This window comes from Alligator mississippiensis, chromosome 2 (assembly GCF_030867095.1).
Source record: "Alligator mississippiensis isolate rAllMis1 chromosome 2, rAllMis1, whole genome shotgun sequence".
Taxonomy (NCBI): Eukaryota; Metazoa; Chordata; order Crocodylia; family Alligatoridae; genus Alligator; species Alligator mississippiensis.
Window position 1 is genome coordinate 164,684,902 of NC_081825.1, and position 24,159 is coordinate 164,709,060.

At 43.6% G+C, this 24,159-nt stretch overlaps 2 protein-coding genes across 2 annotated transcripts; one reads left to right on the forward strand and one right to left on the reverse strand.

The window, feature by feature from the left end:
* Positions 1-1,286: 1,286 nt before the first annotated feature.
* On the reverse strand, positions 1,287-8,709 carry THAP6 (THAP domain containing 6). The gene is made up of 4 exons (XM_006273711.4): positions 8,547-8,709; positions 5,211-5,403; positions 4,370-4,495; positions 1,287-3,354 (listed from the first exon to the last, which is right to left on the reverse strand). The coding sequence occupies exons 1-4, from the start codon at positions 8,624-8,626 to the stop codon at positions 3,091-3,093; spliced, it is 663 nt and encodes a 220-aa protein (XP_006273773.1). The 5' UTR covers positions 8,627-8,709; the 3' UTR covers positions 1,287-3,090.
* A 66-nt stretch (positions 8,710-8,775) lies between these two features.
* RCHY1 (ring finger and CHY zinc finger domain containing 1) lies at positions 8,776-22,417 on the forward strand. The gene is made up of 9 exons (XM_006273718.4): positions 8,776-8,944; positions 9,168-9,287; positions 13,030-13,145; positions 14,738-14,816; positions 15,624-15,668; positions 15,845-15,903; positions 18,150-18,176; positions 18,675-18,795; positions 20,629-22,417. Exons 1-9 carry the CDS (start codon positions 8,879-8,881, stop codon positions 20,755-20,757), a joined length of 762 nt encoding a protein of 253 aa, XP_006273780.3. The 5' UTR covers positions 8,776-8,878; the 3' UTR covers positions 20,758-22,417.
* The last annotated feature ends 1,742 nt before the right edge of the window (positions 22,418-24,159 follow it).

Here is a 24,159-nt window from a genome sequence, read left to right on the forward strand (position 1 = left end):
TGTAGTGGATACTTTTATGTCCATCATCACAGTCACATCTGCATACTTCTCATCTTTACTTTTATCCTCACATCACCCCTGAGGTAGGGAAGAGCTATTACCAATGTACAGATGGGGAACTGAAGCACAGAGGGGTGAAGGAGCTTGCCTAAGGTTGCACAGGAAGTTTGAGAGAGCAAGGACTTGAACCCAAGTTGCCCAGATCCACCCTAATCCTAAGCCTTTGCATGCTTTGCTCCAAATCCCATCATATTCATGGAATGCATTATTGTTGGCTTTTACTTAGATTACAAGATCTGCAATAGTCTGTCATATTTTGGGCTAGCCTGGGCCAATAAAAGCTTGCCTGCACAGACAAGTTAACTTCTAAACAAACATTGTCTGTCTCTAGTTTGTTGAACATTATCCAGATCATTAGTGGCAATCCTGGTTTAGTATTCTTTAGTCTTGTACAGTCTTGTTATTGGTGGATCTATTTTTAACGTAATGTGTAACTCAGAGAATTCAGTTGTCACTTATGTTTTAATGATGTGGACCTTCCTGACTTTGGAGCGATTGATCTGGCTTGCTTTTTGCTTGGAACTCCTGTTCAGTTACTGGACAGCAAGCAAAGCATCTGGGGAATATATATATACAGGCAGTCCTCAGACTTATGACACAATTGGTTCCTAAAAACCGCATCTTAAGTCAAAACGAACTCAAAACCAATTTTTTCATAAGAAACAATGTTATAAATGGGGGATTGGATCCTGAACCAAGGTCCGATATCCTATTTTCACCAAAAATATCCCAGAATTTTGTACTTGATCAATTATAGATGAGTAATATAGCTACATTAATGTATTTATATTGTAAATAGCAATCATATTGATTTGGAAGGATTTTTCTGTGGTGACTTTGCTTGACACTTTGAAAGGCTCTTGGTTGGACTTTTTGAAGGGTTCTTGGCTGGAGTCTTATCAGGAGCCTTGGCTGCAGGTTCTTCTCGAGTCTTGTCTGCTTTCTTAAAGAAAGTGTCCAAGGAAGTTTGGACAGATGTTCTCTAGGGAGACGAGCAAGACAGCGAACTTGTTCACTGGCACAGCATCCCATCAGATCAAGCATTGTAAAGTCGAAACTGGCATCATAAAGTTGAAACAGGGTGTCAATTTATAAACGTTGTAGGTGTGAAACTAAGTCGAGGACTACCTGTATATGTTTATGTATGTATGTGTGTGTGACAAAGCTGGAAAAAAAGTAGGTAGCTATTTATTTAGAGTTGATAAGAAAGATCTGTGAAAATGATCTCAGGTCACAAATATTGCTGTTGTTTATTGGAAAATGTTCAGTGGGGGTATAGGAAGAGCAATGGTAATGCCTATCTGCCTTGCTTTTACTTATGGCTTGCTATGAAGTGTTTTGGATATTGCTGCTTGTAGTTGTGGGTGACGATTGGAAGAGACAAATTTGAAGATTTTTTAACAACTCTGCAAGTGCAAGGTACTGGACTCATTGGCCTAGGAAACCTGTTCCAGTGCTATGTTGTTTTTGAGATCTTCATTTGCCATTCCTCACTACTTCTTCCTATCTTCTAGAGATACCTGAACCATCTGCTTCCTGTAGCCCATCATTGCAGAAGCTGTGTGCACACACATATGTACATATGCTCCACCTACCACTTTCCTTTAGACAAATCGATGTTGGGAACAAGGAGTGCCATGAAGCAAAGGGAATATTTAGTGTTTTCAACTCCAGGCCAGCTGTTGTGAAGCCTTCTGAAAGAAACTGCAAGGGCTCAGAGCTCTCCTCTCCTTTCTGCCACTTTCTTTTTCAGTTAAAACCTTCCAAACTCATCAGTGTTGTTGAGTAGCTCAACAAAATAAAGGTCAGTTTGATGCCCTGGCTGTTCTGTTTAGCCATGCAGGGAGTGAAAGGCTGGGGTCTGGGACTCCAGTATGAACCTCAGCCCATAGCTGCTATGCAGAGTGGGTAGATAGGTGTCTGAAGGATCCATACCAGGTATATATGATCTAGTTCTAATACTGTAGATGGTTTTAATACTGTAAGGCAATGTGGTGGGTGATGATGATAAGAGAAAAACCCAAGTCCCCCCATAAGAATATCTTTCCACTGTTTTACTGTCCCTCGATATCATAATAAATAGATCACTGTATTACAAACATAGAAAGGTATCTTCTGGATTAAATAAAACACTTTTGTTTGAAAATGATTTGGGAAAGCCACAAGGCATCTTCATCTCTCTTCCTGCTCTCCATTTAAAGGAAGTTTTCACTTACCTCTTAAGAATAAAAGATTCTAAATGGCCTAGGGTATAAACCTAGAAAGTCCTCAGTACAGGAGGAAAGACACTAGCACTGTTAATGTATAATGCATGTACTTTGTACAGCTGAAAGCAATAAAAGGCTTACTCTGTAAAACAGTGACTCCTACCCTTGCATTTACTCCGATTTTGGACTGCAAATTATTTGCTACAGAAGCTGAAACTGCAAAACTATTTAGTGTCTTCTCCACCAAGCATGCTATGCCTTTTTCTTTTAGCTAGCTTTACACTCTTCTATTCTGTAAGAACAAGCACGCCCAATCTTTCCCTTTTTCCTACTTACACCAATAGGAGGATGCTGGACTTCTTGCCATAAGGTGCTCACTAAATATGTCCTCTTCCCTTCTAAACTCAAAATCAATGGCTTGCAGTACCCTCCTGTTAAACTTGATTTATAGCATTAGGGCATTATTATTTTTCCAAACTATCAAATCTAAACTCAAGGTGCCTTAACATGTCAACGAACCCAGCAGTGGAGCTTTCCACTCTAACCCAAGAATTGTTTGGAAATTACATTGTGTTTTACACGCACAACCTCATGGCCATTAAAGCAAATTCTAAGAGACCAAAATGCCACAAGGCAGAGGAGCTCCTCATATCTTGGGTAAGGCAGCTGTGACACAGGAGTGAGAATCTTGTACAGATGGTATCTTTGGACAAACTTTTGGCTACTTCAGAGATCTACTTGATCCTCTTCACTGCAGGTTGATGATGCTCTGTCTAAAATAGTCTAACAATGAACAGTGAGCCTGAGAAAAGGTTATGGCTATTCAGTTAATTCCGCAGACAGTCTTCTCCTGAATGCCCTCCTTATACCACTCCCAGCAATAAGTGTCCAGTTTACAGGCTACATCAGGGCTGATTACACCTTTATCTTCCAGGTCTTTGATCACTGCCTTCAGTGATTCTCTGCGTTGTCGATCCCTGTCTAAAGCAGTCCTCAGACTCTCCTTGGCATCTTCAAGCTCACTGATTACCTGCTCTAATTTACATTTCAGTTTCTTTGGACTGTCCATTATGCTGTAACTGTGCTCCTGGAAAGAAAATTAAAGAGCATTTTAGACACTGTCATCTTTTCCCAATTCACGTGCACACATTTTTACACTTAGCAAGTTTAGGTAGTGCTGCTTATTCTTAGGTTGTTCTGATCCAGTTAACAATACATGTTTAGGTATCTATTTTAACTTGTATGGTTAGAAAAATAAAGATCTTTTTTGTGTTATACTAAACCTATCTCCCATGATGCTCAAGCATTTATATTAAGACGTTTAGCTAGACTTTTATACCCTTTAAGTTTGGAATGTAGTTTTAACACTTGTTTGGTAAGGGGTTTTCTCCCCCTTTATGCCCGCCATAAAGAATGCACACATTTTGCACTTTTATGTTAGCACCTTTCAAAACTGGTAAACAAATGCCAGTAATAATTTGTGTGTCTGGCACTTTTTGATATTTTAGCATTTCTGCTTTTAAAATAAGTAGATGGGACTTAACTAAATCTATATGGTTTATATGTTGTAAACAAACTAGTATAAATAAAGGTGTGTAAAACAAACTGTTCAATTTACTCCAATGTAATTACTGCAGCAGCACTGCAGACCAAAAATGTGCTAAGGTACACATTTTGTGTTGTATCTTGCTAATTGGTTATGAGCTTTTTTTCAGACTTTATGCTTTGTTAAATCAATCTTCCAGGCTTTCCTCTGCATTAAAAAACAATTATTAGTCAACGGTTAGAAGAGTTAAATATGATTAGAAAGCCAATCCACTACTTATTTCACAAAGAAAACAGTGGTGAGTGCTGCTTGCCTGATAGCTACTGAATCACATCCCGAACACTGGAACAACCTTTAAAGACCCTCCTTTCTAGCAGAAAATAAAATGGAGGCAGAACATCTGTTACCACAATAAAAATAAAAACAAAGGCACTAGTCAAAATGCACTGTTGGGCTAGGAGCTTCCAAGTCCTTGGAGTTACTTCAGCAGTTAGCACAATCTGCTGTCTTCAAAGACTTCCCTACTTGGCTGATTCAAACAAGTCATTTTACCTACCATCACAAGCTGAGATTGAAATCCCCCTGTACAAGAAGCAGCATCCACAAGCTGGTGGTTGTGAATCGTCACCGGCAAAGTTTTCAGGGGAGAATGTCTTCTGCCATGACCTCTTTCACCTTTACTCTGTGAGAAATATATGTGTCAGATCTAAGTGACTGAGAAAGTTGTATCGCAGAGAATTTGGGATTTTGCAAGCTAAGGGACTGCAACATGTCCATGAAAGGAAGGAAGCAGTGAGGAACAAGTCTCACAATGAATCAACAGGCCTTAAAGCATTCATTCAGCAGGACACTTCTGGTAATGACATCTTGGTCTCTTTGGGGGTGGGAAATTTTACTGAGCCCCATCTATAAGTGTGGTTTCCTGGCTCTCACTTATTTGTATGTTATTTAATTCTGGTCTGTATTGCAGTTGTGCCCAAACAAGGCCCTCAGTATACTAAGCAAAGACAGTCCCTGACTTGTATTTAGCTGGAATTGAAGTGATCAGCTTCACCTTTTTTTCTCACCTTTTTTTTTTTATAAGGTACTTGTCTGTTTCTTATTTGGATCCCTAGTTGTCATTGCTTTCAAAGACATGATCCTACACTCTTGTAATTCAGGCAAAACTCTTACTGAAACGGAGTCAATAGAAATTCTGCTTGAATAAAGGAAGAAGGAATAAGCCTAAATGGATGCTGATATTTCTTCACCCTTTCTCCTCCTGACACACAATGATAATCTAGACAGAGGAAACATCATCTGAGTTTTATGTAAATCATGGGGAAAATGCCTGTCAGTGCTTCCTGAAACAGCAGGGTAAGTGAAACACTATATCTGGATTGCGAAGACAGACCTACCTGTAAGAGAGAAGGAAATTCAAAAATAGAAGGTACAACTCCAGGCTTAAGTTTGATGTTGGGACCTCTTGTATCAAAGTCAGATTTCTTGAAATGGCGTGAACATAGCACATCTGCTTTCTTAGGCTCCCAAATGCCTGGCCTCTTCACTGCTAGCACCCACTTTCTTTTTGTCTCCACATCAGTAGGGAATCTAGGGTAACAGACATATGGAAAATCAAGTTGAATACAAGAGTCAGTCAGAGAGTAATGCCTCCTATTTTTTTTTCTCAACCAGATATTATTGAAAAAATATTAAACTTGCATGGAAAACACGTACAGCACTGCTGAACACCGCTATTTTTCAACATATCTCCTTCCTCATTAATGACCTTTTCCCATCGGTGAATGAGGGCATGTATCCCAACATTGTAAAAGTCCTTGTTACACAGCCAGTGTCAGTCTCCATTGTTTCACTGTTGCCCCAAAACTTTCACCCTCAGAGTCTCTTGGTCCAAACTGTATGATGAGGTGGTGCCACCTATCTAAATGATGAGACTGCCTCTATGGTGAGCAAGCTGGTATATGTGCCAGCGTTGCTGTGTAGAAGCAGCACCTCAGGATAGTCTCTTTACATGCAAAGTTTCAGTTTCTTCATGGTCTTGACACAGACCTCTGAGTTTACCATGGGTCCCTTAGGCAAGACATCAACAAGAATACTGTCCATGTTCCAGAACATAAGAATTGCTAGGCATTACTGACCCCTGTATATAGCCATGCTATTCTGGATTGTCCCTGGCTTTAGATAAATCTCTCTAATGCACAACTGAAAAAGCACACTTGCAAGTAATATTGAGATTGTTCCTTCAGAACATGCATAGCCTGTGTGTAGTCTGACATCCGAACTGTTATTCAGTCCCCTCTCTAACCTCCTTTTGAAGCTGGTTCTCCAAAAAAGGCAATATATGGGCCCAAGAGAAAGAGCCCAAGATTGGGAGTGTGTGGCTCAGCGGAGCTGATGCTACCCTGAATGGGAGAGGGCCCTGGGTTCTAGGTTGAACCCTTCCTCCCAGGGGAAAGAAACTTGCCCATCCATTCTATCCATTGACTGATAGATGCAATTGGATGGTGCCTCAGTTTCAAATGGAGTGGAAGGAGAAAGGCCTTGATAATATCTAACCTGTAGCATGGTGGTTAAAACACCATGCTAGGTTAAAAACTGGGATAACACATATAAGGAATTCATCTCATAACTTTCACCTTCAGCACATGCACTTAACAATATTGAATTTAATCCTATACATTAATAGGAATCTTTAATAACTGGGAACATATTGGTATTGTAAATTCTGACATATTCAAAGAAAATATATTTATATCTTTTGAAGAAATACAGTGTATAGCAGGTGACATTAAAATCCCATTTTTCCAATGCCTGCAATTTAGAGACTTTTCAGCACATGCCCAAAGAAAGGTAAACCTCAGTAGAAATTTGATGGAATTTGGAAAAATACTGATCACAACTATGAAATACATAGGCCTATTCTCTTATACAAAATAATTTTAAATACCCATATAAGTAAAAGCACTGTTTATGACGAAGTGGGATATTGACACTGGATCAGAAATTAGTACTGAACCATGGGATACCATCTGGAACAATGGTCCTCACACATCCATCTTTACTACAATAAAAGAAAATGATTTTAAAATCTTATATCAATGATATCTCACCTCACTTAAAATTTAAAAAGTCTTTACAGTACAGTAACAGGCTAGCATAGGAGGCAGTACAGTCAGTTAAGAGGATTCTACCACATGTGGTGCATGTATCCCAGAATCAAACTGTTCTGGAAGAAGGTTGGAGATACGGCAAGGGAAATAACAGGAGGCCAGCTACTAGGTACCTTTCTGAGGACTCATATCATAACATATCAGAGTCATGAGGAATTGATCACTTGTCTTCTAGTGGCTGCAAGAATTACAGCTGCAAAAGCCTGGAAGAGAAATGACACCCCCTAAAACCACTGACTGGTTTCAAAGTGTTCGGGTAGTTTTAGTAACAGAAAAGTTGTCCTATCAAGTCAATGTTCTGCTGGGGAGAAGAAATGAGATGTTTATTTAGAAATTTGGTGGGAATTCTTGGAATTTACTAAAAAAAAAAATCTGGCTTCAAACCGGAAAGTTTGAGAAACATCGTTTAACACTGAAGGCAAGGGGAAGATCTCTGAACAAATTTGGAATCTATTTTAAATTTAGAAGCAGAGATGAGTACAAGTCCTAAATCAAACTACTCAGTCTGAGACTTGTTTATGGACAGAATTCATAAGCCCTCAAGGAACTGGCCTGGTGAGTACAAGAGTGCCAAAGGTTATTTCAGTCCCTCAGCCAACAGTCACGTTAGACTACTAGTGGGGATTATCTCTATATAAATTCCCATTTCAGACATGATGTCAAACACCTCTGATTTCATAACACAGATTGGACTAATTTCCCTCCCCAACTTCAATTTTGGCTGCCCTAGAAGGGATTTGTATACACACAAATATTTCTTGCTCAGAGAATACAAAAATGATCTCGCAACTCTCACGAAAGGAAGGCGCATATTCTTTCCAAGTATCCAGCCAATGCAAAACAGAATCAGTGCAAAACGAGGCTTTTCAGATTTCCAAAGCCACAGATCTGCACCCAAATCTGAATAACCTGGGCTTGGTCACCAGGTATCAGTATAGTTTGTAGCTATGATGCTTAGATGATGACTTTATCTGTGTCTAGGGTGGGACATGTGTAGCCTAAAAAGTATCCCAAGGCTTCCTCAACTGGGAACTGACTCGTACCCAATTTTGACAGACTCTCTTCGTTTCCAAGATGTTAAACAATGGAGCAGACACTGAAGTTTGAAACGAGCTAAAATCACTATATAGTTAATGGCAAGCAGCAGCCATCCTAAATCACTTTTATAAATGAGATAAGATGTATGAGCAAATGGAAGAAAGAAGGTGCTGGGGAGGGGGGAGTCAAACCGCCTGACCCCGACCTCCCCACCCCCCGTTTGCTGCCCTCCCTCCTGCCCACTCCCTGCCATCCTCCTCCCCTGGCAGGCTCCAGCCGTGTCCCAGCCTGGGGCGTGGGGCCAGCGTTCGCTCCAGCTCAGCAGCAGCAGCTCTGGCCTGGGCTCCGGCTGGAGCCACTGCCACCGCAACAGCTGTTACCAAGCTGGGCTTGGAACCACAATAACCCGCGCGCCAGGCCGGGGCCGGGGCCGGCGGCGGGCGCTGTGCAGAGGGAGCAGGGCTCGGAGCCGCGAGCGCGCCCCGCCGCCGCCGCCGCCACAGCCCCGCCCGGCCCAGCCCTTACACGTGGAAGGTGAGGCCACGTCGCTTGGAGCGCGGCAGGCACCGGGAGGCGCAGCCCGCCGCGCTGCAGCTCTTCACCATGGCGCGGCCGCCGCATCCCGGGCCGGGCCTAGGCGGCAGGTGCAGAGCCCTGCGCCGCGGGCACTAGGGGCAGCAGCGCTTCCGCCCCGTTTCCCGAGCCGGAAGTACATAGCCCCGCGGGGGATGCGTGCGCAGCGTGGAGGCTGGAAGTGCATCCCTTTCCCGCTGTGGGCGCTCTTGCCATAGAGAGGAGGTGGTGGGGAGAGAAGGGATAATCTCTCTGGCCCAGCCTTTCCTCGGCGGTCGGGAGCCATGGCGGCGGCGGGCAAGGGCGGCGGGGCGGGCTGCGAGCACTACCGCCGCGGCTGCCTGCTCAAGGTAAGGTGGGGCTGGCAGGTTCCGCGGGGAGGCTGAGGCCCCCTGGGGGTAGGATGGGATTGGGGTGGCGGTTGCCTGGCACCAACTTGAAGGCTGTGGGGTGGGGGCGGGTCCGTGCCCCTCCCTCCCCCCCCCTTGTAGCCGGTTCTGTTTGCGCCTGCGCGGAGGCGGCGCTGGGCCTTTGCTGCTTGCGGGCGGGTGGGCTGACAGCTGTGCCCCGCAGGCGCCGTGCTGCGCGAAGCTGTACGCGTGCCGGCTGTGCCACGACGGCGGCGAGGACCACCAGATGGACCGCTTCCAAGTGAAGGAGGTGCAATGCAGCCGGTGCCAGAAGATCCAGCAGGTGCGGTACACGGGCCTCGTCCTCCGCCTCAAGCACAGGCTCCCTCGAAGGTCCCGACGGCGCGGGGAGAGTGGGGTGCTTGAACGTGGCTTTGCCTGGCAAGGTGGGGAGGGGGCAGGTGGGGGTGCTGTCGGTAGAAGTTTCAGACCTCATGTGCCACGCCCGTCCTGTTAGCAAGCGAGGCAGTTGCTCGGAGCCCCTGGTCCAGGTTGTGTACACACTTTGCTGCACGCATGATAAAACTGTAGGAGAGTAGAGCTGGCAGTCACCTCGGGAGCACGTCTAGTCCTGCCTACGGCTCACAGCAGGATCACCTCTATCTAAACCAGTGGTTCGCAACCTTCTTAAACTCAAGGCACCCCTTGGAAACCTCCAGCGCTTTTATCTGCTTTTTAATTTTTGACTGCAGAAAAAGGATAAGAGCAATTCTTCTGTTGCAAACAACTCTGGACGACCCCAACAGATTGGAGTGCTTTTAGCACTGTGGAGTCCTATTTGAAATCTCTGGGTTTGTCTTGTTTGCCCACCTAACAGTGCTAACGTTGCATGGCACCCCTGAAAGGATCTTAAGGCACCCCATGATACCGTGGCTGAGAATTGCTGATCTAAGCCATCCTAGATAAGTGTGCATCTAACCTCTTCTTAAAATTGCATGAACTGTCCTCTTGCACAACTACAGGCATAATATCCTCTGCCCCTCCTCCCCACCCCCAAAATAAAACAAACAGACCAAACCACCAACAAAATTAACAGCTCCACACACTGTAACTGGAGAGCCAGATCTTCCTTCTCTGTCATCCTATCCCCTCCATAAATTTGTTCCTGCTCTTTAGTTCGTTTCATAATCTAGCTAGCTGTGAAGCTCTGCTTTATTTTCCTGCTGCCAAGCATAGTCCTTTTCAGTTTCTACTGGCTCTGGGCTTCAGAGCTCTTCTTGTGATCTGAAAGTGGTGGGGGTCTTCTTGCCTTTCAATAGTTGCTCTTCACATCTCACTGTAGGCATTACTACTCCTGGGTTATCCATGTCCAGTGTTTTATACAATCTCTTGAAAACCTCCAATGAAGGAGATTCCACAATTTGTTCAGGCAGTCATTTCCACTCTCACTGTTTTAACAGTGAAGAAAGATTTCCTGATGTTGAATCACGGGCTGAAACTGCTATAACCAGGGTCTAGATCTGCAGAGATCTAACGAGCCCAAGTCTAAAACCAGGATTTTTCTATATCCTCAGTTGGCTGCTGACTGGCTCTTAGTTATCCAGTGTTTGGAAATATCTCAGGTTTTAGGGCTTGAATTCCCCTAGTGCCTAACTTTTGTTTTGGGGTACACGCATAACCTTCTGTACCTGATACTTGCTGAACAGCCAGGCATCTAACTATTGCTTAACTCCATCACCATCCACAAACTAGGCATTTTCCTGTCTGAGTTGCCCAAGTGGCTTAACCTATTGTTGCCTACTTCTGTTCTCTTTCAAATGATGGCTGCAACAGTAAGTGGTGATGCTTGTTCTCCCTTCTTCATCTCCTTTCTAAAACAAATAGTTAAAGCATGTGCCCAGTAAATTGGAGACCTGCATGCATTTTCCTCCTCTGAGAGAGAGGATTCAAACTAACACCTCCCAGGAGAGTGGCGTGAACACCAGGCAGTAAGAAGTTCTGGCATGGGAGCGCTGTCACTTCCCCTTCTTGAAGCTTTTCCTTTGTGATCAGAAAGCACCAGCAGAACTCATACTCTGGGGGCTGCACCAGGGTGAGCTACAGGCCTTCTGGGTCATATGTTGTGTAGATGCCTTACTGCACAGCACACCCATATGGGCACTCCCCCACCCATTGCACCATGGCTGCTTGCAGATGTTAAAAACAAAAACAAAAATCTGTGCTTTACTGGAGAAGTAGCATGTTACGTCAACCCGGCTCTGCAGCGTCTGTATAGATTGGGTGCTTCAGTGGGACTTTTTGGTGCTTTTATCAAAAGCTGATTCAGTCAACTATTAGATAAAAGTGCCAAAAAAAGGCCCACTAAATTGCCTGATCTATACAAATGTTGGGCAAGCCAGGTCCAGCTAAGGCAATGCCTCTTCCAGGTGTGCATGGGGCTTGGCATTGGAAAACGCTGAGTTTAAAAAGAGCACCTTTTAGGGTTTTGTTTTTTTTTTTTCCAAATGTCTGTAAGTAGCCTGTGTGTCTGTGGTCCCGGCCTCACATTCTGTTTCCTGCATAGCACTGCACTGCCCCATTCTTTGGGAGAGCAGCAAGAAGCAACTGATGGAAGAGGGTAGGAGAGCCAGTAGTTTTCAACTGCAGTTGCAGCTGGACTGATGGGGGTGGGGGGAAGAGCAGTTGGGCAGAACTGTTGGGTCTTGGCTTACCCCATGCAGCCCATGAGGGATTATGTGGGCTACCAGTTGGATGGCCCTGCTGTATAAAATGCTGTAATAGTCATTGGAATGGGAACCCTGCCTCCCCCCTTCTCTCTACCATTTATTAAATATAATAATTTTTACTTCCTTCTTACCTATCCACTCAGTATTTTTAAATTAGATCTGCAAGAGGGATGGAGAATGCCCTTACCCCAGCTTAGTCTGCAGCCTGGTGACTAGAGCACTGGCCTGAGAGAGAGCGGGGAGAGATTTGATTTGAATGTTCTTAGCAGAAGAAATTTGATTTTTAGGTCTCCTGCATCTTGGTTGAGTGACCTAACCATCAAGTTATTAGGTAAAAGGGGGACAAATGTCCTTCCTACCACCTGTGTCTTGAAAGAGAGAAGGGGATTTAGGTTTAGGGTTTTAAAAGAGAGAACTTGGGTAGTTTGCCTTCAGAGGAGTTCTGAGCTGTGGATTCCAAATTGGAGGAAGGTGCTTCACTGTAGCATGGAATAACATGCCATGGCCCCAGAAAGGCAGAGTTTGATGTGGTCCTATGCTCAGCTAGCTTAGATGGTTCCCTGCCAAAAAATGTTAGTGGTTGACTTTCATTCTGAGGTACAGAATTCCCCCCCATTCATTGCGTAGGGAGACTGTGCTTAGGGCTTAGGTCCCACACTGGTGGGTCACAATTTATTTGTGCATTCAGCCTAAGTCCATTGGTTCTTGTATTTATAATGTGGGTGAGACCTTTGTGTCTCTTCTGTAGCTTCCAAGCACTTCATGTGTTCTTGAGTATAGAGCTCTCTCCTAATACCATGGGGATGGGTGCTTTGCAAAATCACAGTAGATGCTAAAACCAGGTTTTGTCTTTGTTCTTCTGCTGCTTGCACTTCTGGAGCAGTGCCATCAGGTGGTGCTTATGTTCGATTCCCCTTTTTTAGGTTGCTGCCTCTGTAGTAAGAAAACAGGAGGGGAAGTGTGGACTCAGACATGTGACCTCCTGTCTTGTGCCCACTCAAAGCTCAGTTGCCTGACCAGGCATGGCAAACCTTATGTACTTTTCGAGGGGATGTACTGTGAGTTAGAGTTAAAAGACTAGTTCCCAAACTGTATGTAGCAGGTCTAAATACAGACTTATTTTAATACTGATTGTCTAGACTCTGAGCCTCTATACGAGTATCTTTTCTGTGGACAATGGTGTGAGGCAGGTTGCAAAACCATGTAAAATCCTCAAAGTGTAGGACTGGTCATGTGGGATAATAGTCCGTACTCACCAGTTCACTCGCAGTGAAAGCAGCTCAGTACTGGACAGAACTAAAATAATTCAATTCTCAGCCTAATGTTTAGAGTTTTTATTATTTGCATGTTTACTTGTAGGCTCAACAAAGTTGTGAAGACTGCAAGAATTTGTTTGGAGAATATTACTGCAGCATATGCCACCTATTTGACAAAGACAAGAAACAGTATCATTGTGAGAAGTGTGGAATTTGTAGGTACTGTATTTAAAATCATTCATAATTTTATCCACTGTTCCTCAGAAATGCCTCCAGGCCTTTATAGCAATTCTGCTTGGAGTGCCTTAAATGATAGCAACCTGGACACTTGCAGCATTTGAAGTGGACGTTATAAAGGAATGGTGTATAAGAATTCAACATGCTAGCAGGCAGCTGTGAGTAAAGAGCATCTTCCTTGGAGACACCTATGTGATTCTCATTATTCATATGTAATTGTTTCCCCCCTGAATGTATAATGTACACACAGGTAAACATGAGTGACCTCTTATAGCAAATTCTGATTGCAGACTTATTTAAAAGCATACTGCTGTTTTTAAACATGCAGTTAAAATGTTTTTTTATAGGTCATAAACATTCTGATTTGTCTTTTGATGGTTAAAGTTAGCTTTCGTATATTAATAATGTGCAGGTTGATTAGGAGTACAGGGAAGGAGAATCCTTTCTGCTGAACCATCTGTACAATGCACTTTTCATATTTTGCACTTGTGTCATGTGAAGAACTCCAGTAAACAGAATAGAGCTCCCTGCTACAAGTCAGAGATGTCTTGTTGCTGCACAGGAAAATGTTTTTAATGTCCCACTGTTGTAAACATTATTTAAAATGATCTCACACATCTTAATTTTGTTAAATCAGCCTCTTTGGTATTCTGCTTTAATTCAGTTATAGTAGCTTCCTGGCAGCACATCAGTGCTCTTTTAATATTAAGCAGTGGTATAGAGCAGTTAGAGGAATACGCTGCTGCAGTATATGGCAAATTTAGACTCTGATTTATGTAATTAGATGAGAAGTGTTGATGTTTTTTCTTACTTCAAGGACTAGAACATTAGCATAATTCCTTGGAGTCTCTTTCCAGAAATGGGGTTTTAGATTAAGCACTACTTAAATGCAGAATCTTGAAGATGTTGAACTATGTTCTTGTAATAGGAACATATATCTAAAATTAAATCCCTAGTCTTAAATCCTGTTAATTAAGGGTACATAGGCCTGATTTTTCTAGGAAACGCTCAGGGGTAAATTCTGTGGCTATGGGTGATGCCTTTAGTATCGGTTTCTTTTCAGTCTGCATTCCTAACACTGCCCCTGTTGTAAATGTGTGGTCCTGTTATGTGCCAAAGAGAGTGAAAAGTTGGTGGGCCTTGTAAAACAAAGTAGAGCCACCATGAACTTGCTTTAAAGCTTTGATAATTTTGATTACAAATACAGACTAAACTAGAAGCACTTTTGACAGCACTTTGTGTAATTAGTTCCATTTTCTTAGTGGGGCAAATGTCTGTTTGCTAGGCTATATTAACTCTTAAAGTTAAGACTTTCCTCTTTCCTGCATACGCACCCTTAAGAACCCCCCAAACGACATCAGAAAGTACCTTTCAGTCTGTTACCTCCTTTCAACAGTTTATTTGGAATGAGAATCTTTTGTTTTATACTCTTTGCTAAGTTACAACCCTTTTAAAAATATAAAGCTTTCTTGATTGTGAAAGTGAAGTATTTTTTTAATTAAAATGTTATTGTGGGAAACCAAATACAGTTGTAGGGAAAGTGATAAACCATTCTTCACTCACTGTCTCCTTAGGATTGGGCCAAAAGAAGACTTTTTCCATTGTTCAAAATGTAATTTATGTCTAGCCTTGAATCTCCAAGGAAATCATAAGGTATGAATATAACAAAATATAGCTTGACTTAAAGCTTTGCTTTTATGACAGTGAGAGCTGATGGGGATTAGCTCAGCCTGTGTATCGTGAAAACAAATGCTACACAAACTGTCCTGCTTCCAGTTCATCTGTTCTGAATATTAGCACAAGTTATTTCTGGATTTCTGCATTAATGTCACAGTTTAAGTCATGATGGATTATTTAATATGATTGAATATTCAAAGCTGTGAACAACTCGCCTTGAAATGTTCTTGGTGTAGAACAGTGAGAGTTTTAGGAATCTTGTAAACCAGCAGTTCTCAAACTTTTTATGCCATGGTTCACCTCTGTCTGCATGCTCTGCCTACCTCTGGTGGTTTTGACTTCCAGTCCTTCCCCACCAACAGTCTGAGGGTCCTGCTGGTTCACACACCCCATAGCTCCAGCACAGGAAACAGCAAGGTTGTATTAGTGCTGCTTAACAGAGCTAAGTAGCCTGCCCACATTCTAAGGTGGCTTGGCTGTGCTGGAGCTAGCATACACAGAGTAACCTAAAGCTGGAAATGTTCTGGGAGGCAGTATAGCTGGGCTGATCCACCTGCAGCAGTTTTGTTGCCTGCTGCTCAAGATTCCTGCCATAACCATCTTTACACATTTAGTTAAAAAATTAAGTAGTACAGGCCAAACTTTAATTGGCAGAATTTTAAATAGTATGTGGCAGCAAGATTTTCACACACCTGTTAGCATATTCTGGTGAAGTTCTAGATCCATGTATTTTTAGTAGTATTATGCAAGTATCTACATTTCTCTCTTCTGTTTCTTTACAAGTGCATTGAAAATGTCTCCAGGCAGGACTGTCCAATATGTTTGGAGGTAAGTGTTGTGCATTTAAAAATGTCTTATCTGCCACAATTTTGCTAGAAAATAAATTGCATATTTTAATCGTGCATATTTTACTTCTAAAGTTTTTCTCCATTGACTTCAGCTTTCTGTACATTGTTAGTACGTGTAGGGAAAATTTAAATGCTGATGGTTATGTCTTTAAATAGGACATTCACACATCACGTGTTGGAGCCCATGTTCTGCCATGTGGACATCTCCTCCATAGGTAAGTTCACTCATAGAATCAAAACCATTATAGAGATAGAAATGTCTACCAGATCATCCAATCCATTCCCTGGCACTAATGTAAGTCTGTCCTCTGCTATTCCCCAGTGACTGAGTTCTAAATGTTCCAAGTGATGAGGTTTTTAGCCCTTCTCTCAGGAGACACCTTCTTGTCAGTTTTTTCATGCTCATCTTAATTTTTCTCTTGTATAATTTCTTACATCCTCATGTATTGCCTTAAATAAACCTGAACAATAAGGAGGGATTTATATCACCTTGATGCTACAATGAGGTCAGTGAGGTAAGGTATTAAAAAGAAGAATCAAGGATGTGTCCTCTAGCAAACCAATGATAGCAGGTGCTGGGGAGTGTATGACAGGCTAGATCACTACCTACACTACACCCTGTTCATCTATTCTTCTTCCAAAGCATCCACTACTACCACTATCTAAAATAGGATACTGGCTTAAATGAACAATGTGTGGGGTGGCTGGCTGTGTGGGGTTTGGGGGGGTGGGGGGAGCGGCATGGCAGTATTAATTGCCACTGCTCCTCTACTGCCAAATTTCTGGACCTGTGGGGAGCCTTGCAAGCTGGATGCCATGGGTCTGAGACACAGATTTGGTCCATGGGCTAGAGGTTGAGCAGCCCTGTCTTGGAGGCATAGGAGTCCCTTCAAGGAGTTTATTGCATGGTGGGAGCCTTGGTTGTCACTTAACCAGCATATATGTTTTTAAGTCTAAATTTTTTGCCTTTTGTTGTTGTTGAAAATTATCATAGAAGTAGGGTTGGAAGGGACCTTGTAGATCAGGTCCGACCCCCTGCCTGGGCAGGAAGAAAACTGGGCTCAAATGACCCTAGCCAGGTAGGCATCGAGCCACTTCTTAAAGACCCCCAGGGTAGGAGCCAGCACCACTTCCCTTGGAAGTTGGTTCCAGATCCTAGCCACCCTAACTGTGAAGTAGTTCCTACGGATGTCTAATCTAAACCTACTCTCCAACAACTTGTGGCAGTTATTCCTTGTTATCCCGGGGGGCGCTAGGGGAAACAAGGTCTCCCCCAAACCCTTCTGGTCCCCCCTAGTGAGTTTATAGATGGTCACCAGGTCCCCCCTCAGCCTTCTCTTGTGAAGGCTGAACAGGTTCAGGTCCCATAGCCTCTCATTGTAGGGTCTGCCCTGCTCTCCCCGGATCATGCGGGTGGCCCTCCTCTGGACCTTCTCAATGTTGTCCACATTCCTCTTGAAGTGGGGTGCCCAGAACTGGACACAGTACTCCAGCTGCGGCCTGACCAGTGTGGCGTAGAGGGGGAGGATCACCTCCTTGGACCTGCTTGAGATGCACCTGTGGATACACAATAAGGTCCGGTTAGCCCTGCCGACCGTGACCTCGCATTGTTGGCCCATGTTCATCTTGGAGTCAGCGATGACTCCAAGATCCCTTTCTGCCTCCGTGCTCTCAAGAATGGAGTTTCCCATCTTATAAGTGTGCTGCCGGTTACTACTGCCCAAGTGCAGCACCCTGCACTTGTCAGTATTGAAACGCATCCTGTTTTTGTTAGCCCACCCCTGCAACCTATCCAGGTCTTTCTGCAGTCTTTCCCTCCCTGCTAACGTGCCCACCTCACCCCAGTTATGGAGACATTTTGTTGCTTTATAAGATCTGTGAATACTTTTATGGTAATACGGAGTACTAACTAAATGCAGTGCTCCAGGTATGTATGTAGTAACAACAGAGTGCTATATCACTCCTCCGTACCCCTCTATATATGCAGTCCAAAATGTCATTCTCTTTTGACCTGTTATGTCACTGGAGAGACCTTTTAAATTTTTTGCATCTGTTGGGCTCTTTCAGTGTTGCTCGTTCCCAATGTGTTGCCTCTATTTTTGACATTAGTTTCCTCCACATGTAGTATCGTGAAGCTTTCTGAATTCAGTTTTGCTTTGTGTTATGCTGGCTTTAAGTCCCACTGTAGTATTTCTGTCTTTCTTTGTTTACGGTAACATGTTAACTCCCTAATGATGGTTTTAAAGCAGATGTCCAGTTTCCTAGCAGCCCCCTAAACACTAAGCATTTTTCCAGGATGCCTCCCCATCTCTTTTTTAGTGCTGGTTACTGCTTTAACTCTAGGTGTTTGTATAGATGTCCACCTTCCCGAGTTAAGTCCAACTTTTTCCTTATCCACAGAATTTACAGGGCTTCACTTTCCTTATGTAAATACTGAAGTCCTCTTGTGTTTCCTTTTCAGAACTTGTTATGAAGACATGCTAAAGGAGTGAGTATTCCGAACCTGCTACTTTTCAAGTATTGTAGCAGTGCAGATTCCTTAGTTTGAGAGATTTAGCAACTGTTGATCCTTCCGGGTTATGGTGTCTGCATGAGAGGTCACCCAGACTTTTGACGCATATGCCTAGGATTGGATCGAGGCTGCCCAGACCATCCATTCCCACTTCAGGCCAGAATTCAAAACCAGGGAGAGTCCAGATGTTTGGCGTCTCCATCTCTGTAGTTGTATAAGCATCTGGGAATTGAACCTGGGTCTTGTGTGTGGCAGACAGGGGTTTTACCACTGAACCACAGGGGACTCTAGTTCTCAAAGCAGTGAGTGGGATGACAATCCAGTGCTCCTATTGCTTGTGCAGTGTTTGTATACAGCTCATTTCTTGTTGACTAATACAGCAGGATTTTTTTTCTTTTTCAACCCATCTGACTCTGGCAACAACTTGCCTACACCACTGTCTTCCTTACTAAGGCTTTTTTTTCTTTTTGCCAGAGGTTACAGATGTCCTTTGTGCATGCACTCTGCCTTGGATATGACTAGGTACTGGCGACAGTTGGATGATGAAGTAGCACAAACTCCTATGCCCACAGAATATCAGAACATGATGGTGGAGGTGAGTAGTCTTTTGTATAAGTTTGTACACTCCCTTCTAGTCTCTCCCCATTCTTGGCCACTCTGACATCTTGTTTGTGATCCTTTTATGTCAGAGTGAGCATGCTTCTTTCTGCAAAACATTCAAACATTTATATTCGTAACTGTGGCAAATTGAGAATGTTGCTTTTCTCTGAGGGTAACTTGGTTCTATGCTACCTCTCTGGGCCTGGGTTCTGCATGTTAGGAAAACTGAAATTACGTGACTGATCAGATCTTAGTGTTCCATTTAGTGTCTACAAAACTAGCAAAGACAGTCCATTCTGCCTAGTATTCTTTGGAGTTAGGACAGTTGGGTTTTTTTTTTTTGGTTTTTTTTTAAAGAAGGTTTTAAAAGAGACAGATTCATGACCCATGTCACCATTGTTAACTGTTTCATTCCTCTTGTGTCTGCTACAATGGGAAGTAGATTTTGTAGGAAGGCATGGGAGAGACTAAGAGACAGCATAGACCAAAAACTATATTTGACTTTTACTCCAGTAATGGGTCCCACTGACTTACTTCAGCTAAACACTACTTGAGTGCCTAAGGTGCTACCTGATGGTTCTAAATCAGGAGCGGGCAATTATTTTGGGCAGATGGTCACTTAGCCAGTTTTGGCAGGCTGTCGAGGGCCACGTGGGTAGCCCTGCCCCTTGACAGGTGCCCCACACCTTGACCAGGCCTGCCTGGTCACCATCTCGGGACCAATGCCCCAGGGCCAGCACCAGTGGGGCACAGGCCAGCAGGGGTCTGTGGAGCCAGGCTGGGCTGCACCAGCAGGGAGAGAGGGGAGCTGGCTCGGCTCCATAGAGCTCCTGCCAGCTGGGACCCCACGCTCCTACCACCCTGCTCTGGGCCCCACCAGCACTGGCCCTGGGACACTGGTGCGGACCCTGTGCATCCACTGTCTCCCCGCCCGCTCACACCCAGTGCCCCCCAGCCCCGCAATACAGGCGGGGGGCAGCGCACAGCCCTGACCCCCTGCTTGCCAGCAGGGAAGAAGCTGGTGCTGAGCGTAGGGAAAAGTGTTCCCTCACCCTTCCCATTGCCAGTGCTCCCTGCTGCAGGTGCTTGCAGCCCACGCAGGGCTGTCTGGAGCAGGCACAGGCAGCCTCGTGGGCTGCAGGTGGCTGCAGCATGGGGAGCTGGCCACGAGGCAGGTGAGGGGTCATTTTTCCCCATGCTCAGCACCAGCTTGTAACCCAGCCCCACGGGAACCCCTGGGTCCTACTGCCCTTGATTCCTGCCATTTTTGACAGGAGCCAAGGGCAGAAAAATATTCATTTTCTACATTTTTTTTTTTTTTTTTAGGGGCCCCACGGGCCAGATAAAATGGCCACGTGGGCCAAATCCGGCCTGTGGGCTGTATTTTGCCCACCCCTGTTCTAAATCAAAGGGTTAAGTCATTGTGCTGCTATTCTTTATCTTGAGTCTTGGCAGTGATGCAGACATAGGTGACTGATAGGCAGTACACATGGGTGCACTTGCCCCCCCTGATGGGGCCAGTGCCCCCACTGATGGCCAACACTGATGCTGTTGGTAGGTCTAGTGCCCTTTGCAAGAGGGTCGGTGGCTTCTGCAGGTACCCCCCAAGATTTAGGAGGCACCAGTCACTCATGGATGCAGAGGTATGGCTGAGTTGTTTCCTTCATCTGAAATGAAATCTATCCTCCTAGTCTTCTGTGCTCTGTCTTGGTGGTGAGCAAATTTCAGAGTCTTATTTTGTAGCACACATGCATGGTATGTGTATCATAGCTGCAGCACTTTATGAAGCCTTCTGTCTGTGTTAAGGCTGATCTCTTCTTTAATACAGATCCTTTGCAATGACTGCAGTGCCCGATCCATGGTCCAGTTCCATATTTTAGGCATGAAGTGTACAAGCTGTGAATCATACAATACTGCTCAAGATGGAGGTTGCAGGATGGCTTTGGAGCAGCAGTGACTAAAGGAGGCTTCACGTACTTCTAGACAAGGAAGGATCAACTCCGTGTGATGCTGGTTAGAAAGGACACTCCCCTTGGAAAAAGGTGTACCACAAACTTCTCAATCAGGAAATTTCTTAGTGTCATGTCACAAAATCCTAATTCCTGGCCCTGCATTCTGGTTCCCTAGGATATCATAACTCATAGAGTGTTGTGTGATTTCCCCGCCCCCCCCACCGCTCGGCAGTGGCTGTTGAGGTGGAGATTCACAGTGTTAGAAAGAGCATGGTATCTAATCCATCTGGCTGCTGTAGTGCCACTCCCTGGAGAATGTTTCGGCTCACGGAACTTCCCATTGTGGTGCTGTGAATTTCATGGTGTTCAGTTTACCAGAAAGTCAGTCTTTTAAAGGACAGCAGAGCTATCTTTTTTTTTTTTTTATCATGCTGTGAAGAAGACGTGTGTTTTTAATAAGATAAAAATGACAACCGTGGGAGTGAGTGAATTCCAGGGCTGCCGAAGAGCTAATTCATGGAGGCAGTGGCACCCAGGAAACAAGAGCTGCAAGAATGAGCATTTCATTCTAAATGAAAATGGGTTGGGAAATTTGGTAGCTTTGAGAGCTGTGTTTTACAAGTGAAGCTTTAGGTCTTTAAAGGTTTCGGTAAGTAGGTTGTTTGTTTTGTTTTTGTGTGTTTTTTTAAAGATGCCTGTTTGTTGGCAGTTGGAGTCCAGAGCTTCAAGTGAAGATGGACAGAAGAAGTGTGTGGGTAGAATTGTTTTTCTTCCTCTACAACTCCCAGATACAGTCTGTGTATACAAGATGCATCTAAAATGAAGCTATTGTAGATCTTAATAAGTAAGTGTAAGAAGGACTTAGAGCTGCCACTTGTCCCCACTGATTTCCAGGGTGAGCTGTTTTCTCCACATCTGCTTCTGTTTGCCTGCTGTAATTACACTATCCATTGGTTGCTTTGCCCACCCAATATGTTTTAATTTACAGAGCTTCTGATGCTCTACAGGCTCATGTACATGCATAACTTTAACGTATCGGTGAGATTGTTAACTGGACAGGACCAATACACAATATTCGCATATATTTGTCTTTGCAGAATTAAGATCAAACTGCTAACTCTGCTTAGTCTGAGATTTTTGCCAAAATTGCTGCCGTTAATAAAGGGACATTCTCAGGTAGTTTAGGCCCAGTGTTTGCTTTGTTTTACAATATCTGGTTTCTTGTAGTTTTTTTTTTTTTTTTTTTAAAGGGTGTTTCTCTCTTTCTAACCTGTCCACTCCCCAAGTTTTGGACACCTAAGAGTTGCACAGGGGCTCTAGTTTGTCGGAGTCACAGTATGAAAATAAATGTTTTTTCACACACAAGTTATTTTTTTCTCTGTTCAAGCAGAGTGAAATGTAGAAGTCAGCAAATACTGCCCATCATTGTAGAACTACATTTTAAGTTGCTGTAGCTATCTAGTTTATCACTAGGGATTTATTTTGAATCTGACAGTGTCCCTTTATGCTTGAAATGCTAAGATTCCAATGGCTGTGGTAGTGTAAGTATATCCTCTCACAGAAACCTACCCATGTCTGTGTAAGCACTTTTCCCCCCTAAAGCACTTTTCTGAATGCCACAAATTAATGTAAAGTGTTATCTCTATTAAAACAGATTATGCTAAACTTAATGTCTTTAGTAGATGTTTTTGAGAAGTGTCAGCTGAATTCAATTCAGGATACAGTAAGACAGTTAATTTCAGTGGTTCTGATGAATGTTCTGCTTCTAGATGCTGGTGTTAGAATTCAACTACACCTGAAATACTACCATATTTCCTTGTATACACACACCATTGATGGAAATCAGGATGCATGTTTTAAGCAATGAAAAATGGTAAAAGCATCTTCTGCAACATAAGCCTCTGTGGGGAGCAGAAAGTAATGCTGCATGTGCTGCACAGAGGGCAGGCCATTGAGTGCACAGCTCCCTATCTGCTGGGCTTGGACACTTTCTTTCTCACAGCAGAGGCTTGCAATGCAGTAGCTGCTACTGACTTTTATCAGGAGCCTTTGCCCAGGCACCTGGGGTTTGGCATCACTATTTCTAAAATGGAACTGAGCCTCAGGTGCCAGGGCAGAGGCTCCTGCTGAATCAGCTAGGTGAGCCTTCAGCTGACTCAGCTGGCTAGGATCAGGCTCTCAGCTGACCTGGCAGGTGCTGGTGGCTGCCAACCCAGCTCAGCTCAAGGAGAGAAGAGCATTTGGGCAGTTTGGCTCAGGCAACAGCACCTGCATCATCCTACAGCTAGGAAGTTAACAGAGCAACTGCAATGTTTTGCTTCCCCTTACTTCAGCTGCCTGTGTTTTCCCTGGGAAAAATACTGCAATTACCAGCATTTTCACTTTTTTCCTTCTGTCTTTCAAAACAAGGTTTGTATCTTACTTGGAGGTGTGGCATACGTGAGAAATTCCAGCACTTAGCTTTGCCTTATCCATGCTGTGCCTCTTGACTCCCCTCTTGACTGGTCTTCACACTGAAAATAGTTTCGAGGCAGCTCATGCTGCTGCTCGGTCTTTCCATGGAGGTTCTTTTGTTGGCATCAACTCCATGAGCTTCTCTTGCCATGTACTTAGCTGCTAGAAAAATCATGACTAAGACGGGAAGAAGTATTTGTTAATTACTGGGATTCAGTGTTGTAACATTTTATAGTCAGAATATTGTAAGGTAAGCACAGGGACTTAAAAGGTCCTAAACCTACCCTTTGACTGATAGCACAATGACTTGCCACTGCTGGCAAATATGCAATGTTTCTATGTACCTTTTTTTTTAAATTACTAAAATATTTAAGCAGCATTAGGAATGTTTTTGGAACGTAGAAGAGTAATATGGCTGCTCTTGATATGGGTTTGCCACTAATGGAATGGACTCACGTCTTGTACAGTCAGTTTTGCATTCTTTCTGTGTTAGATTAACTTCAAAGACCTCAAATTGACAGTTGCCCCTGTAGTAGTTTGAATCACTAAATACAAATGGCTGTTTTTCCCTTTGCCTTACTGGAATTGCTGTATTGTTTGGATGACAGCTAACAAAGCAAGTATTCATATGCTTTGCTGTTATTTTAACAGAAATTGGATGCTGTTTCAAATGTAGAATAATTGAAATTTTCTAGGCTGAAGGTCTCTTTAAAAACAACAGTAAAGTGAACAGTCTCAGCCGCATGAAATCAGATGTATTTAACATTAAAAAGTTATTGGGTTACCTGACTTATCCATATGTCTAGCCATAGAAACCTTGGCTTGGTTTTTCTGTTGAGGTTAAAAGTAGTTGCATCAGTGCTTTCTCTGTTGCTTTGATAGATGATCTTTAAACTTCTTTCTTTGCAGAATCTTTGCTTCATATAGCACAGTTTTGCTGCCAGTTGCAGGAG

What these genes read in the sequence shown, in the direction of transcription:
- THAP6 (XM_006273711.4), bottom strand. Translation starts at nt 8,626, where the DNA reads ATGGTGAAGAGCTGCAGCGCGGCGGGCTGCGCCTCCCGGTGCCTGCCG. An exon ending in AATTTCCTTCTCTCTTACAG is followed by an intron (nt 4,496 to 5,210) that starts GTAGGTCTGTCT and finishes TATTTCTCACAG; the next exon opens with AGTAAAGGTGAAAGAGGTCA. An exon ending in TTCAATCTCAGCTTGTGATG is followed by an intron (nt 3,355 to 4,369) that starts GTAGGTAAAATG and finishes TTTTCTTTCCAG; the next exon opens with GAGCACAGTTACAGCATAAT.
- RCHY1 (XM_006273718.4), top strand. Translation starts at nt 8,879, where the DNA reads ATGGCGGCGGCGGGCAAGGGCGGCGGGGCGGGCTGCGAGCACTACCGC. An exon ending in TATGAAGACATGCTAAAGGA is followed by an intron (nt 18,177 to 18,674) that starts GTGAGTATTCCG and finishes TCTTTTTGCCAG; the next exon opens with AGGTTACAGATGTCCTTTGT. An exon ending in ATCAGAACATGATGGTGGAG is followed by an intron (nt 18,796 to 20,628) that starts GTGAGTAGTCTT and finishes TCTTTAATACAG; the next exon opens with ATCCTTTGCAATGACTGCAG.